The following is a 15961-nucleotide window of genomic DNA, read 5'->3' as shown; positions in this document are numbered from 1 at the left end:
CAAGGGAGCCTCTGCGCGGGCCGGGGCTCACCTTCTTCACCAGGAGGCAGACGTGGTGGCCCTGGATAGAGCGGCTGTACATGGAGGCGCAGGAGTCCACTCTCTCCACCACTGCAACAGGGGTGCGGGGTGAGGCGGCCCGCCGGGAGCAGAGGCACCGCCACCCCAGCCTCAGAAGCCACGTCCCGTCTCTTACCAGAAAAATGGTGATGAAAACAGATTTTTGCCAGAAGATTCTGGAAGGACATACTAATGCCATCAACTTTGATTGAGCTCATGCTCAGGTCTCCAGACTCCAACAACTTGGCAAAGGCATCACTGTGGGAAGGACGTAAGACAGAGGCCGATGACAGGCAGGCTGCCCAGCCCCCTCCGGTGGTCCCTTCCTTTGTGGGGAGCGGCGCAGGTGTCGTGACCACGAGTGGAAGTGGGGAGGGGCGCACCTGTAGGAGGCGTCGTGACCACACAAGGAGGGGGAGGGGCGCACCTGTAGCAGGTGTCGTGACCACACACAGAGGGGGGAGCGGCGCACCTGTAGCGGGTGAGGGGACACACGCGGGGGTGGGGGAGGGGCGCACCTGTAGCAGGGCGTCGTGACCAAGTATGAGGTGCAGCTGAAATGCAGCTGGAAGTCCAGCTTCTCGTGGGTCGAGCCCTCGTCGTCCTGCGGGAGCGGGCGCACAGAATGAGCGGGGCGCGGGGCACCGTCCCCTGGGCTCCCGACGCCGCCTCGAGCCCTGCTACCTTGGCGATGAAGGACAAGGTCCCCTTGAGCTTCTGGGCCGTGACAATGCTCCGGATGGTGAACACAAACTGGGCCTCGTTGGAGACGCCTGGGGAGGGGGAAGGTGCGGGCCTGAGAGGAGCGGCGTCCGGCTGCCGTCCCGCACCCTGGCAGGTGGCAGGCACGTGACCCCACCCAGGGCCTGTTCTCAGCGCTGCCCACCCTGGTCAGAAAACTGGGCTCAGCCCCGGAGAGACCGCAGGTGACGAGGGTGGGGGGGTCCCCAGGACGGAGCAGAGGAGTCGTGCTAGCAGGAGCCCCCGGCCTCCCGCCAGGCCCAGTGTCCTGCCGGCGGCCTGCACACCTGGGGGCAACTGGAAAGGCACGGGGACCCCGTCGTGGACGGAGGAGCCCTCGGGCCGGGCCAGTTTGGTGTTGAGCGAGTCCAGCACGCTGAGCTCCATGTTCTTCAGGAAGCTGTTGCTCTGATTCTCCAGGACGACGGACACAGTGACCTGGCTGTCCTTCTGCAGGCTGCCCTGGATGTCGTATGTCTGCGGGGCAAGGTCGGGGTCAGCCTGTGCCCCCAAGGCCCCCTACTGGGCCTGCACGAGGGGCCTGAGGAGGGCCAGCCACACTTGCTGGGCAAACGCAGATCACCTCCGAGAAGCAGAACTCCCCAAATCCCCAAACAAGAAACAGGGCTCTGGCACGGCTGTGGTTCAAGCCGCTCTCCCGCTTCCTCTGCCGGCCGCTGCCCATCACGCTGGCCCTCGGGCCCACCTACCGAGTACCCCGTGCACCCCCCCCCACCGGAAAGGCTCCCGTGCAGGAGGCTCTAGGAGCAGGAGCCCTGGGACAGAGGCACTCGCAGCCCCCGATATCCCCAAGACCCCACTGCCTCCTCCACACCCCAGAGAAAGGACCCCAGTCTGCCCCCGGTGCTCTGAGTTCCCCACACTGCTCACCATCTTGATGTAGGAATTTTCAGCCAAGAGGCAGTAGCTGGACATGGGCTGGAAACAAAACAAAGCACAGCTTTGGCCAGACAGAACTTGCAGGTGGCAGACGCCCACAGAATGGAGCCTGTCCTGACCTGTGCCAAGGGCTCCGGATGGGAAACACTGGGACCGTGAGAATGGGGCGGGGGCAAGGAGACCCCCGGCCCCGGGGCCTGGACAACATGTGCCCGCACCTCAGGGACTCCTGCCGCACGACAGCACTGCCTCTCTGACGCCAGAGCCCCCGGGGCTCACCCACCCGCGCCCACCAAGGCCCCGCTGCCCGCGGCTCCTAGCCTCGGCCCAGCTGCGGGGTGCCCCGGCCCCACGGGAGGCGAGCGCAGTACCCCTCACCGGGAGAGGGTCCTCGTCGAGAGCGCCGTTCTCCACGGGCTCTGCCGCCCCGTCGCTGGCAGATTTTTTCTTCTTGGGTTTCTTCTTGTCTTTTGATCTCTCCTCCTTCTCCTTCTTGTGCTTCTTCTTCTTATGCTTAGAAGGTTTCTGGAACAAAACACGATCAGGGTCAACTCCCAGACTTCTCTGGCCACTGGCGCCCACAGCGAGGAACGGCCCAGGCCGTGGGGGCTCAGGAGGCTGTAGACCCAGCCGGCGACACCCCCTGTGGGGCATGTGGCTTGAGACGTGGGACCCGTGAGCCAAGCTCAGGAGCACTTACGGCACAGCCGACGGAGCGGCCAGCCGCGGCACAGCGGATGGAGTGGCCAGCCCCAGGCCCATGGGATGGAGGTGAGGACCGGAAAGCCCACCGCTCAGCGGGACAGTCACTGGCCACAGGCACAACCCAGAGGGGGACCAGTAAAAACCCAGACGCCAGCTCCCCACCGCACCTGAGCCGAAGAGAACACACGTCCACGAAGAAACCCGCCCACATTCACAGGAGACGACCCGCAACAACCGAAAGGTAGAAACTTTAGTGGGAGAGTGAAGACACAAATCATGTCCGCCACACGCAGAAGTGTCCCTCGGCCGTGGACAGGAGCCGGGCGCCCCGACACACCGCCCCAGGGAGGGACCCTGAGCCCACAACGCTCTGGGAGGGAACCAGACACAGTCCACACGGGCTGTGAGTCCACACGTGACACGTCCAGGCCAGGCCCCTCCACGGACGGGAATGGAGCTCGTGGGGCCGGGGAGGATGGGGGGTGATGGCTTATGGGGGCGGGGTTGCTTTTGGGGTAACAAAACATTCTGGAATTAGAGAGAATGGCACAACCTTGTGGACGCACTGAATGCCACTGAACCACACACCTTAAAGAATCGACCTTTATCGCATGCGAGTGACAGCACAACTGTCGTGGCAACGGGAGCCCAGAGCGAACCGACCGAAACCCGCCCTGGGCCCAGCAGCCCCCACCGCCCCAGGGGATTCGGCAACCGGCCCGAGTCTGCAGCGCGGCCGTGCAGCCCGCTCCCTGACAGCCGGGACGGGCACCGCTCCCACCTTCTCGGGGTCCCGCTCGTCCTCGTCCTCCTCCTCCTCGTCTCCCGGCTCCTCTCTCCTGGCCTCCTCACCCTCTTCCTGAGCGGCCGCGATGACGGCGTTTGCTCCGGGCTCTTCCTACGGGGAGCCGGGCGGGGGGGCTCAGGCGGGCGGCCGGGCCCGGGCGTCCTCCACCCCCACCACACCCCAACCCAGCCTCCCTGGTCAGCAGCAAGGCGTGTGGCCGCCGGGCAGTGAGAGCGGCTGGCAGAGGTCCGAAGCAGGCTGCAGGCCCCGTGAGCGGCCTGAGCCCAGGCCCCCGGCCCCATCCTTAAGAGGAAGCAACAGCTCGAGGCCACGTCCGGCACGGGAGCCCAGGCCGTGCTGAGGGCCGTTCCTACGGCCTCTGACTGGGCCAGACCACAGGCACGGGACCTGGCCAGTCTGTGCAAGGGCGCCCCAACATCCCACACCCCTGAACGCCGCGGAGAGGCAAACTGACTGAGGCTGGTGAACACTCGTGCCCTCCACCAACCCGGGGAGGACCGTGCGGGGCTCTTACCGGGGCCGGGGGCACAGCAGACAGCGGCGTGGTGGACAGCCAGAAGTCTAAGTCCTCGCCCTAAAACCACAAAAGAGAGGCTTTGGGCTTAAACAGCAGGACAGGCTACAGATGGTACCGGGGGGCGGGGGGAGTTCCCACCCCCAACCAGACGGCGGCTTCAGCTCTGGGACCCACGCGTGCAGGGAGCCGACCGCAACGTCAGGGCTGGAGGCCGGGGGGCACTCCTAGCTCACTCTCCATTGGAACAAGCAGCCTCCGATGTCCCAACAGCAGCCCGAGAGAAAGCGGCCCGGCCCACAGGTCCATGCGTACGAGCCCCAGCCCTCCCCTGGCGTGACCACCACACAGGCGGACAGACGGGCGGGAAGGTCAGCATGGGGACTCTGCGGGGCCCACGTACCACCTTCTCCTCCTTCCCTTTCTTCTTCTCCCGTTCCTTCTCCTTGTGCTTCTTCTCCTTTTTCTTGGGCTTCTTGATCTTCCTTTCCTTGACAGGGACATCCTCTTTCTCAGGAGACTTAGAGGTGTCTGCGTTTCTGTGTTTCTGGACGGGCAACTTCTCGCTGTCAGCTAGGGGCCTGGGCAGGCGGGTCACGAAGTGAGGGGACAGGGACACAGAGAACACCGATGGCCCAGGGGCAGTCCTGGCCCCGCCCCGCTTACCTGTCCAGGTCGATGTCCAGGGCCCTATAGGGGTCGTTGGGGTCTTTGTCGTCCTCGTCACTAGGCAGAGCGTTCTGAGGGAGAGACGAACGCTGTGTCCGAGCCCAACAGGTCCGTGGAACCCTTCAACCCCTTCTCAGAAAGGGACAACCTGGGCGCCTGGGTGGCTCAGCTGGTTAAGTGACTACCTTCGACTCAGGTCATGATCCTGGAGTACCAGGATCGAGGCCCACGTCAGGATCCCCGCTGGGCAGGGAGTCTGCGTCTCTCCCTGCTCCTTCCCTCCTTAGGTTCTCCCTCTCTCTCTCTCAAAAAATAAAATCTTAAAAAAAAAAAAAAAAAGGGACAACCAGGCCCACACTGGAGAGGAGAGTTCATCTGGGGCAGGAAACGAGGCTGGGATGTGGCTCCCACTCACAGCTCAAGAGCCCTCTCCGGGGTCTGCGGGCAGAGAAAGCCAGTGACGAGGGAGCCTGCTTTCTGCCACGGGCACGAGGGTGGGGGCGCCCCACGGGGCTGACCTCAGGCATCTCCTCGGTGACGATGTCCACCTGCTGAGCTGGGGCGATGTCCTCGTCGCTCTCCGTGTGCAGCGAGCCGCGGCGCCGTGGCTTGCCCTTTCTCTCCTTGTCCTTCTTCTTTTTCTTCTTCCTGTCCTTCTCCAGCCTCTGGCGGTGCCTCCGCTCCTCCTCCAGCTTCACGTATTGGTCCGACACGGGCATCCCTGCGGGTGCACACCGGACCCGGCGCTCGGCCGCTGTCCTGCCATCAGCTGGATTGCCTCCGGCCCTGAGTGCCGCGTGTGGGCAAGGGGGCCCCCAGGGGCTCAGTGGGGAGAGCCCACCGTGGTCTGTGTTAGAGGGAGGCGAGCAGGGCCAATGGCAGGCCAGAGCAGTGGGGGTAGGTGGGGGGCTGGGGCCTAGGGAAGGAATGAGGGGGCACCATGGGCCCTGGGCCTCTGACCCCCGTTTAACCCCCCAGCTGGGACCTACCGCAGCCGAGGCGGCAGCACAGGTCCAGCAGAAATCATGCGTGGTAGGAGGCATGGCCAGGCCTGATGCCACCTGGGAACTGGACCCGGCTGCCACCCCCTCGCCAACAGGGGCTCCCTGGGTGCCAGGGCCCGTGCTGATACTTGCCTGGCACCTTCAGGGGCACCGACAGGTCTATCTGCACCACCGGAATGTGCTCCACGCCTGGCAGGTCCTGGTACCGCTAGAGAAGCACCGAGGTGTCACCACGCACGACAGATGACAGAAGGAGACGGGTGTGCAGCAGCCACGGCCCAGCACAGAACGCGCGGATGGCCTGGGACGTGCGGGATCCCACTGGGGGCCCTCACGTGCCACGGGGCGTCTGGGGAGACAGCGTGGCTGCCTACAGACTGCGGGACTGATCTGTCACCGAGAACAAGTCCCCTCGGGGGAAGCGCCACCCGCCTTTCCGGTCTGCGCCGCCGCTGCAGCTGAGAGGGGCGAAGCAAACCGAGCCCGGTGTGCGCTTGGCGGCCCCACGGCGGCCAGAGTCCGAGAGCCGGACGCCACGTGAGCTGGCGAGGGCGTGCGTGGCAGGTGGGGGCCGTCTGCAGGCCCTGAGAAGGCCGAGCAGAGCCACGGGGTGACCCGGCAATCCCAAAGAGGGAACCGAGCGCGCGTGTGCAGCCTGCCGGCCCGGGGGAGCCCAGCATGGGGAGGACACGGGTCAAGTTCTGGCACAGCGTGCGGCCTTCACTCGACGTCGTGGGCAGGACCCGCCCGGCAGCCGGGCCACGTGGGGCAACTGGGACAGTGACGCGCCACCCCACAGATGGAACTGGATGTCCTCCTCAGGGTGGGTGGGGCCCTGGGGGCTGTGGGGTCAACAGTCTCCAGAGAACGACCTGGAACCAGCCATACCTTCTGGGGGGATGGGGAACTCTTGATGTAGAACGGGTTGTTGGCCTGTTCCTGCTTCCGGGCTTCTCGACGCTGCAGGGACAGGATTCAAGTGCACGTCCATGAACGCACGCGGGACACACACCCTCCCTGCTAGACCACAGAACTTCACCGTCAGCCCTCAGCCAACAGGAAGACCACAGCGGGCGCAGGACTGAGGTCAGGAATGACTCCGGGACGTGGGGGCGACCGTCTCCGGTTTCAAGGACAGGAGCTCAGAGAGGCTGGGTGAGCCACGTGAGGCCTCTCAGCTCCAAAGAGCTGAGCTGGGAGGTCACATCGTCTGAAGGCTCGGCCTGTGCACGGGTGGGGGGAAGGGCTCTGGGGGGCACCGCTCATCCGGAAACAGGGGAGCCAGACACGGCGGGCTGGGGGGCGGGGAGGACACGGCGCCTGCTCTGCTGCAGGCTGACGGTGCGCGCTGAAGTCCCGCAGCCCAGAGGCGCAGAGCAGCAGCCCCGGACACCCGGTCAGGCCCCCTCGGCACGCTCCGCGCTCCAGGGAAGCCACTTCGTGTTTCGACAAAACCCAACCCAGACTCCAGAGGGTAGCTCGGTGCTCCCGGAGCAGCACAGCCCCAAAGCCCGAACTGCCAGGCCCGCGCACAGCACCCGTGGGCTCTGGGCAAGGCCGTCAGCCCCGGAGGCCCCGGTGCGAAGACGCCCTGCCTCCGTACAGCCGGGGCTCACCCGGGCCAGCTCCTCCTCGTCGGCCTCGGGCTGCCGCGGCTTGCCGTGGCGCTGCTCCTCCTCGTGGAAGATGGCCTTGGGCTTCTCGTCCTCGGACTCGCTGTCCGAGGGAGGCTCGTTGATCCAAGCATCCAGGTCCAGGCTAGAAGATACGATGAGGTCACAGGGCAGCTCCGGCCTGTGTGCCCAGTGCTGGACGCTCATGGGTCACGCACAAAGCGGGAGCACCCCCGTCCTCTCGAAGACGAGGACAGGAAGGCTCAGCGGCTACTTGAGGCCACCCGGGACAGACACCCCGGGGAACGCCCCCCCCCCACTTCTGCTCTCACTGCCCTTTCCGCCATCCTGGCCCATATCCTCTGGCCGGCTGCGCAGCTCACCCTTCAGGAACTGGAACTTTCTTCTGTGCCTTGGGGGCCACCGGATTCAGCTCCCCTGCAAAGAGGGCGCTCACTTCTTCTGCCACCGGCACGTCCTTGGCCTGAAGCTTCTGGATGTGCTTGACCAGCTGCAAGATGCAGGAAGCCTGAGGGGACCACAGGGAAGTCACCAAAGGGTCACAGAGGCCTGGCTCCGAAGGCCACCAGGCTCCACAGCTCACTGTTCACACCACGTGGATGCCTATCCGAAGGCGGGCGAGCGGGACGCACTCTGCCAAAACTGCACGGAGAACATCCGGAGGCTCCCGGAAGCCAGGGGCTCCCCGGCAGGAACATCCGGCGAGGAAGAAACCAGCCCACGGCTAAGACATGGAGTCACAAGCAGAGGGAGCACGGTCGTCCCCGAGAACCACTCGGACAGGTCGGGGTGCCCCCGATGAGCCACAGCGCCGGCCTCTGGGAGGCACACAGGCACTTCCGTGCTGCCGTTCTCTGCGGGCTGGGACTCGGGACTCCGTCCGGGCGTGGCTCCCAGTGTGACGCTCGGTGGGGACCATGACCACCAGCTGAGCTGATGGCGCGCAGCTGCCCTCAACCGTGGAGCAACGGGGCCCACCGAGTGACCACCGACACCCCCGCGCAGCTAGCAGACGGAGAGCCTGCGCCGCCCCCGGAGCACCAGCAGTGGCCTGGCCGCGGGGTCCATAGCGCCGGCTCGAACGCCCGCCTGGCCCGCTGTCGCGCCGCAGGTGCTAACCAGCTCTCCCCACGCAAGAACTCCGGTCCTCACCTGCCTAGAAACCCGCTGTCCACTGGATGCTTCCCCAGAAGGCTGGTGAGTCTCCCGCTTGTTTGCTGTCTCGTCCCCCCACCCCGTCCCCCCTGCGGGCCAGCATCCAGAGCCTCCCCCACCACGAGGGCCCAGACGTGCCCACGTGCCCCGCTAGGGTGGAGCCCTGGAAAACCGGAGTTCTCTAAGTTGCCCTCGGAGAAAGGCAAAGCTGGCCACTGCCCGGGACAGAGGCCCTTCCGGACCCGGGAGCCCCAGAGAGACACTGACCCGCTCCTGGACCTCCAGGTCCGCGCTCTGCACGAACTGTGGCAGCCGCTCCACCATGAGCTGGGTGACGTCCTGGGCTGCCTCTGGCTCTGCGGCCTGCTCCCTCTGCTGCAGGATGGCTGCGTACAGCTTCACCACATTCTGCACGTACACGGCCTGGATGTGGCCGGGCAGGGTGGTGACCTTGGGCCGCAGCATGGCCTCGAGGGTCTGCTGGGGCTCCTGCAGGTGCCTGTGGACAGGGAGGGCCCGGTGAGCGTGCTGGTCCGGTGGGGGCTCCCAGGCCCAGGCCGCCCCACGACAGGGCTCCCACGTGCGTGCTCCCCCATCCGGGGGAGGAGAGAGAGGACTGTAAGAATGAATGGATGGAATAAATAAAATCTTAAAAAAAAAAAAAAGAATGAACGGACGGTCACAGATGGGCCAGAGAAAAACGGGTCGAAGACGAGCAAAAAGCACAGCGAGGGGGCGCCTGGGTGCTTTTTTCTTGAAAAAATTTTATTTATTTATGTGACAGACAAAGATCACAAGCAGGCAGAGAGGCAGGCAGAGAGAAGGAAGCAGGCTCCCCGCCAAGCAGAGAGCCCGATGCGGAGCTCGATCCCAGGACCCTCAGATCATGACCTGAGCCGAAGACAGAGGCTTTAACCCACTGACCACCCAGGCGCCCCTAAATAAAATCTTAAAAAAAAAAAGGACAGCGACAGCACCATCTGGGGGCAGAGGGTCTGTGACCGCACGCGGCCCGGCTTCTCCCTTGCTCTCAGGGTGGGATATGCGCGTGGAAAGGAACTCTTCTGGCAGAGGAAAACCCCGGGAAGGAGACTGGGGCAGCTGCCGGGGGCCCGGGGACACAGGGCCACGGGCGTGCCGGCCCGCCGCCCCTCCGGCCGCACTCACTCGGAGAACTCCCCGCAGATCCAGGCGGCGGCGTAGAGCACCTCGCAGATGCCGTTGCGCTGGGTGCTGCTGGCCACCAGGTGGGCGCGGTCGAGCAGCGCGGACATCTGCGACACGGCGAACTTGCGGATGGCCTTCACGCGGATAGCCACGTCCAGCATCTGCGCCGCGATGAGGTGGCCGTGGCGGGTGCCCTCTAGCCGGGTCAGCTCCACCAGGACGCTGATGTACCTGCAGGAGGGAGCCCTTGAGGCGCGCCCCTCGCGCGGGCGCCCGCCCCTCCGGGCTGTGGGGCACGAACCACTGGAAGTTGGTGATGTGCTGGTAGTTGCACTGGCTGCAGATGTCGATGATCTTCGTCAGCAGCTCGTCCCGGTACGTCGTGCCCTCAGCCTTGTCCACGTGGCTCATCAGCTTCTTGACGATCTCCACCAGGTTCTTCTTGGACACCTGGGCGCGGGGGGAGCTGGTGAGAGCGGGGCGGGCAGGGGTGGGCCGGACGGGTTGGGGCTGGGCGGGGCACACACCATTCCATAGAGGAGGTCGAGGGCCCGCAGACGGATGGACTCGTCCTTGTCGTCTAGACACTGCAGGACGAGGTCCTTGTGGGCCTGCACGGACTTGGGGTGTGTTCTCAGGATCTTGGACATGGCCAGCAGCCCCAGGTACTTCACTGCGGAGATGGCGAGATGCAGTTAACCTGGATGCGCCCTCACGGGCTCCAGGGCCTGCACAGAAAGAGCGAGGCCGGGTCTGCAGCCCGAGCCCGACCACCTAGATATGGTCAGGAGCAGCGGCACGCGGGCCCCCAGAGGTCCAAAGCAGCACGCTGGGTGCTGGGAGAGAAGCCCCCTTGACCTCACACATGCAACCCATACACACAATCCCCCTGAGCTGTGATGGAGGCCTGCAGGCTACGGGCCACGTCTGACATGAAGCCCTGGCCCCGCAGAGCTGAGGAAAGCCCCTGCTGGCCCTTCAGTGCTCTGGACAAGGCTGCACGCACGGCCGCACAGCGGAGCGCGAACATCTGGTTTCTCACGAGGCTGAGAACCCGGGCACTGCAGCGGTTTCGGGCGCAGACCGCAGGGCGTGCGGGGTGAGGAGGGACTCACGGTTCTGGTCGGAGTCTTCTATCAGGATCCTCAATTTCTGAACGCAAAGCTGCAAAGGAGAAGGCAACACTGGTCATACCTCCCGAGACCACAGTGAAGTCAGTAACCCCAGGCGTGCCACACAGCCCGATCCAGCCCAGAGGCCCTGGGACAGGGAGGGACGGAGGACACCGGGCCCCACTCGGGGCAGGCCCCTGCCTGCAGGCACCCACAGGGTCACATCTGGGGAGCGCCCACTGACGCACACGCCAACATGCCAGCGCCTTCCGGGGGCACTAACAATTGTGTCCCCACCCCCCACCCCTCCGCCAGCTGTCAACAACTGCACAGATACAGGCAGGCCGGGACCCGGTGAGTGACGACTGTCTGCAAGGCCGGCCGGCACATCCCCACCCCCGCCCCCTCCCCAGGCTGCCCCCGCCGGCTGCACACCGCTCTGCCTGCACCCGGGGACGTACCTGGATGCTGGCGCTGTGGTTGGGCATGCCCGAGGACAGCGAGATGAGCACTGGAACAGAAACCCTCACTTTAGGAACCCGCCAGGCCCCGCCCACACGCAGAGGCCCACTGACACGCGTCCACCCCAAGCACTGGGACCCCACACCCCGACACCAGCACGCCGGGAGCCGTGGGTCCGCTGCTCTCCTGGAGAGGCTGGCTCACGAGATAGCATCTGGCTGCTGGTCTCTATGGCCAAGAGCACAGACCACATCCTCACGGCGGGCTCCCCCACCTAGGGCAGGTCCACAGAGCCCGGGCCAACCCCACCTGCCTGGCTCTGAGAACCACCTGAGACCCACCGACCCTGCCACATGCTAGGCATGCTCCGTCAACCTATGCCCCCAAGCCCCATGCCCGACACCAAGGACAGCTCTGACCCTGCCACACCCCATTTCCCCCACTGACCACTGCAGACACAGACTCGGCTCTCCAGTCCTGCATTTGCTGCCTCTGGGCACTAGCTGGTCCCGAACAGCACCCTCCCCCTCTGCCAGTGTCATGGGGGCTCAGGGCCCACACGGCTCTAATCAGAGTGTGAACCCTGGACCAGCTTCCTGGGAACGGCTGGATTTCAGGCTGCCCACAGGGCCTTGAGGAAGGACCGGAAGCTGGCTTCCCAGAAGCTTCGGGCACACAGGCAGGCCGAGAGGAGGTAACCCATGGGCCGCGACTCTAGCTCCAACGAACAATGCGGGAAGGGGCTCAGCTTGCTGAACGTGCGGAAACACATCAGCCAGCGCTCTGTGTGGCCCTGCCTGGAGTCGGACTTAAACAGACAGAGCCCAAAGGAGAAACCAGGAGCACTTTCCGGTCCTGCACCACGAACCCTTTCAGTAGCAGGTCCCTGTGTTTAGCACTGCACAGGGGACAGCACCACGCCTGAGACTTGCTCTGAACTCCTTAGGGAAGGGGCGTCTGGGCGGCTCAGTGGGTTGAGCCTCTGCCTCGGGCTCAGGTCATGATCTCAGGGTCCTGCGATCGAGTCCCGCATCGAGCTCTCTGCTCAGCAGGGAGCCTGCTTCCTCCTCTCTCTGCCTGCCCCTCTGCCTACTTATATTAAATAAACAAATAAAAACCTGAAACAAACAAACAAACACACACACAAAACTCCACCTTTCCCTAAGAGGAGAAAGTATTGCTGGCAAGTGTGCCACAAGCTGTCCCCGCCTCCCAAGAGGCTCCAGAGGGGCTGGCAGCAATACGTGGCCAAGGAGCCTGGGCTACTCCCTGCACCATGGGGCCCACCTTGGTGCCCAGGGTGGGAGTGGGGAGGGCTTTCCACGCGCTGCGGCGGCCGAGCCTCACCTGCAATGACCGTGTTCACGCACTCGTAGAGAAGGGACATAGCAGACGTGCTGCGGGAGGAGAAGAGCAGAGGCGTGAGGACCAGGCCACCCGAGAGACATAGGGAAAGCGCCTGTCTGCTCCCTGGTCCTGGAGTCCGAAGCAGGCCCAGGGCAGGAGCTGGCTGCCCCACACACCGCTGTCACCCAGGTGGGTGGCGTTCCCGGAGGGATGCAGGTCTCCCTAACTGCCCATGGGGCCTCTGACACTTCCAGCCACTGAGCGCATTCTTAGAACCTGTCCACTGCGGGATGCCCGCGAAGGAGAGCCGATCCCCCCTCAACGCCTCTCCCAGCCGGGTCCTTACCACCCGGCTCCACCGTGGGGGACGCAGGGGACAGTGAGGTGTGCCCGCACACAGGCGAGCAGAGCACTGAAGGCCACGGCTGTGGCGCCACCAGGGGTGTCTGGGGATGTGGCAGGCACGGCCCAGAGCCACCACCACGGGCGGGGACCGGGTAGGTCTAATCCATCCTGATCTTCTCATGCTTGACCCTCGGGACCCCCAGTCCCCAAAAGCCGAGAGTGCGGCTGCCACGCGTCCAGAGCACCAGACTGACGGCCTCCTGTTAACCCCCCTGGAAATCCCCTCTGGCAACCGGGGCGCCGCAGCACACACTCAGGGACGGCGGGCGTCTAAAACTGAAGAGGTCCGCAGCCCAAGCACCTGCTCTGCCCAATTATCTTCCCATCTGATGTGCTCCTGAGCCTGGGGACGGAGGCCAGGGCCGCTGGCCAGGGCCACCTGCAGAGCACACAGCTCCAGGTCTGATGTGGCCTCGAGGCCCCAATTCCTCCATGCTGCCCGTGGCTGTCTCTCCAGGGGACCCGGGGAGCAGGATCTCCTATGCCACCTGCCCCTTAGCCCCACAACTCGCGCACAGGCCGAGCGGTGTGGGGTCTCCAGCAACATTCCAGAACCGGCCAGGGACACAGCCGTCCAGAGCTCTTCCAGCAGACAGCCGAGATCTCCTCGCGGGCTGCGGAATAACCAGGCGCTTCCCTTTCCTCTGTGTTTACTGAATTCCCCAAACAAATTCACAGGCAAAGGACGCACCAGCCCCCAGGGGCCCAGGAAGGCCAGCCAGTGCCCCAGTGGCAGAGTTCACTCTTGTGGGCAAAATCACAGGGCGTGTATTTGCTTTTCCACCCCGAGACTCTCTCCAGGGCCCTACGCCCAGCGAGAGGGCAGGCCTGTGTGGGCCAGAGAGTGGGGTCATCCAGGGGCCTGGGGCTCACCTATGGATCAGGTTGGTGAGAGGCTCGATCAGCTTCTTGCCCAACCTTGGCTCCAAGGGGGTCAGAGCACCAAACTAGGGAAGAGAGAGGCCGGCGGGTCACTCGGGGCAGGGGTGGACCGCACAGACTCCGACCCCATCCACATGTCCACATGCCCGCGGCGCTCCCAGGACATGCCAGGGCCTTCTCACTCTGTGAGAAAAGGGGAGTTCGGGAGGGATACTTGCCAGTTTGATAATTTTAATGAGGACCCAGTTGTTGGTAGAGGAGGTCATCAGCTTGAAGAAGAGCGGGGCAAGGGACAGGTAGTTCTTGGGGTTGCGCCGGGCCAGCTCGCAGATGACGTTGACGGCCGCTGACTGCACCCCTTTGGAGTGAAGTGGGGCCCGTTGTCAGTACAAGTGCCACCAATGTGGGGGTGATCCCTTCCCCGGCAGGACTGTCCTCAGCAGGCCGGCCACTGACACCACCTGGGGAAGTGGTTTAAGCAACAACCACCGAGGGCACCGAGCTTCCTGGAGCCAAGCGTCACCGGAAGGGGGGGCCGGCCCCCAAAGGACCAGACTCCAGGGCAGGACACCCGCCACACCAGCCACCTCGGCTCCTGCTTCCCCTACCAAACTTTCTACCCCCTGGCCCTTGCCCTGATGGGAGGCAGCTTCCTCCGGGACAAGCTGAACCTTGCGTCACGTTCACAGAAGCTGTGTGATGGGTGCTCAGCCCCGGGAGCCCCGATGAGGGAAGGGGAACAGAAGAGACAGAGAACAGGAGGAAGGCTGCCGTGAGTCCTGCGGCGTGGGACCAGACTTGGCGTCAGAATAGTCGTGACCGCTAGCGTATGGACAGACGGCCAGCCGGCCAGGCACGTCCCCCGTGCGCAGAAGGCGGCTGTCTACTGAGTGGCTGGAAGAGGGGACGCCCGGCGCCTGGAGCTCGGTGTCCGTGTCGCACACCAGCCAACGGGACCAGCTCCCTTGGAGACGTGGTGGACCCCAGGGCCGGAGCGGGGAAGGCAAAGGCCAACCTGGCATCTCACGGTGCCGCGAAGTAAGGAATGTGGTCGGTGGTGGGGCGAGGACGAGTTCCCAGGACCCGCACCCCTCGACTTCCCAGGATCCGCACCCCTCGACTTCCCAGGACCCGCACCCCTCGACTTCGCAGGACCCGCACCCCTCGACTTCCCAGGACCCGCACCCCTCGACTTCGCAGGACCCGCACCCCTCGACTTCCCAGGACCCGCACCCCTCGACTTCCCAGGACCCGCACCCCTCGACTTCGCAGGACCCGGCACCCCTCCACTCCTTCCTTGCAACACCCTCCACCCCCACACCGTCCCATCGTAAATCAACAAACCAGGGTCAGGGTCCTCCAGCTTCTCCTTCAGGCGAGGGAAAGCGGGGCGCAGCGACTCGGGGTACTTCAGGAACACCTTGTACATGATCAGCACAGCCTTCTTCCGGATGTACGGCTTGGTGTGCGACATCTGCAGGGGCAGAGGGCCCGTCGGCCTCCCCGCCGCACTGCTCCCGTTGCCCTCCTCTGCCTGGCTCACCTCCCCGCACCTGCCCTGCTCCCTCTCCTCTGCCTCCCCGAGTCTCCCCTCCGCCATCCGGGGGGAGACCCTCTCTCCAGCCCGTCTGGTTTCTGGCCTTCGAACCTGCGCCACCGTCCCAAACACGGGACGGGGTTCTTGAGTGGAACTGAAACCAGCTTCCCCATGTCCATGACGCTAGGCCTGCCCTCCGAGGCCGAGACCCTTCTCAGACTCCCTGGAACCCCATGAATGACCGAGAGGGAGGGAACTGGAGCCGGAAGACGAGCCCTCGCCAGGGAGCGCTGGCCTCCGACTGCCCTAGCAGCCAAGGCCCGTGCCCAGGCTCTCGTCCTTTTGGAACTCACGGTGTCTCGTGCCAGGTCCTGCAGCTCTGTCCTCTCGGAACTCTGCTCTGGCCAGAGAGGCTGCTGGCCCTCAGTGGACACACTTACCACCCGTGCGGGCTCCGGGGAGCCACACCCCAAGAGCGCCCCCGGCCCCCAACTCACGAGCGTCCTCCCACGCTCGCAGCCGCTGCACCAGCACCACACTGGCAATCCTGGGCCGGAAGGGCAATATCCGGGATGCTGCGGGGGCAGCTCGAAAGCCACCAGGGATGCCACGTGAACCGAAGAGTGGGGCCAGGTGTGGGCAAAGCAACTTACAGCGGGTGGTCAGCCGCACGAGGCAAGGCTGTGGCGAACCAGCCTCTGATCTAGAAGCTGCGAGCGTGTGCGGTCTGAAACCACAAGCCCGGACCTATCCGTCGGCAGGACAAACAGGCCGACCTATACGGACAGAACTCTCCGCAGAGAAAAGCAGCCGCGCATCTGCTCGGCCCAGGAGAAACTGATGGGAACCAGCCTCCCAA

At 64.7% G+C, this 15961-nt stretch overlaps 1 protein-coding gene across 2 annotated transcripts in view; it reads right to left on the bottom strand.

Moving 5' to 3' along the window:
* Positions 1-15961, bottom strand: part of AP3D1 (adaptor related protein complex 3 subunit delta 1) — a 36666-nt gene that overhangs the window by 4105 nt on the left and 16600 nt on the right. Inside the window, exons 6-31 of one of the 2 annotated variants that reach the window (XM_044254621.1) lie at positions 14910-15039; positions 13784-13923; positions 13557-13630; positions 12279-12328; positions 10931-10980; positions 10473-10521; positions 9885-10030; positions 9659-9807; positions 9358-9588; positions 8458-8689; positions 7398-7543; positions 7018-7159; positions 6290-6361; positions 5534-5609; positions 4916-5118; positions 4395-4468; positions 4132-4309; positions 3729-3788; positions 3188-3304; positions 2080-2226; positions 1693-1740; positions 1089-1278; positions 745-833; positions 579-664; positions 197-318; positions 32-111 (exon numbers count right to left, since the gene is read on the bottom strand). In XM_044254621.1, the coding sequence (XP_044110556.1) occupies positions 32-111; positions 197-318; positions 579-664; positions 745-833; positions 1089-1278; positions 1693-1740; positions 2080-2226; positions 3188-3304; positions 3729-3788; positions 4132-4309; positions 4395-4468; positions 4916-5118; positions 5534-5609; positions 6290-6361; positions 7018-7159; positions 7398-7543; positions 8458-8689; positions 9358-9588; positions 9659-9807; positions 9885-10030; positions 10473-10521; positions 10931-10980; positions 12279-12328; positions 13557-13630; positions 13784-13923; positions 14910-15039 (3081 nt within the window). The remainder of the gene's footprint in view (positions 1-31; positions 112-196; positions 319-578; positions 665-744; positions 834-1088; positions 1279-1692; positions 1741-2079; positions 2227-3187; positions 3305-3728; positions 3789-4131; positions 4310-4394; positions 4469-4915; positions 5119-5533; positions 5610-6289; positions 6362-7017; positions 7160-7397; positions 7544-8457; positions 8690-9357; positions 9589-9658; positions 9808-9884; positions 10031-10472; positions 10522-10930; positions 10981-12278; positions 12329-13556; positions 13631-13783; positions 13924-14909; positions 15040-15961) is intronic. The other variant, XM_044254620.1, reaches the window with a different exon arrangement.

The sequence above is a fragment of the Neovison vison genome, chromosome 6 (genome assembly GCF_020171115.1).
Source record: "Neovison vison isolate M4711 chromosome 6, ASM_NN_V1, whole genome shotgun sequence".
Lineage (NCBI taxonomy): Eukaryota > Metazoa > Chordata > Mammalia > Carnivora > Mustelidae > Neogale > Neogale vison.
Note: the sequence above shows the minus strand (reverse complement) of the source record. Positions and strands in the feature narration are given on the sequence as shown.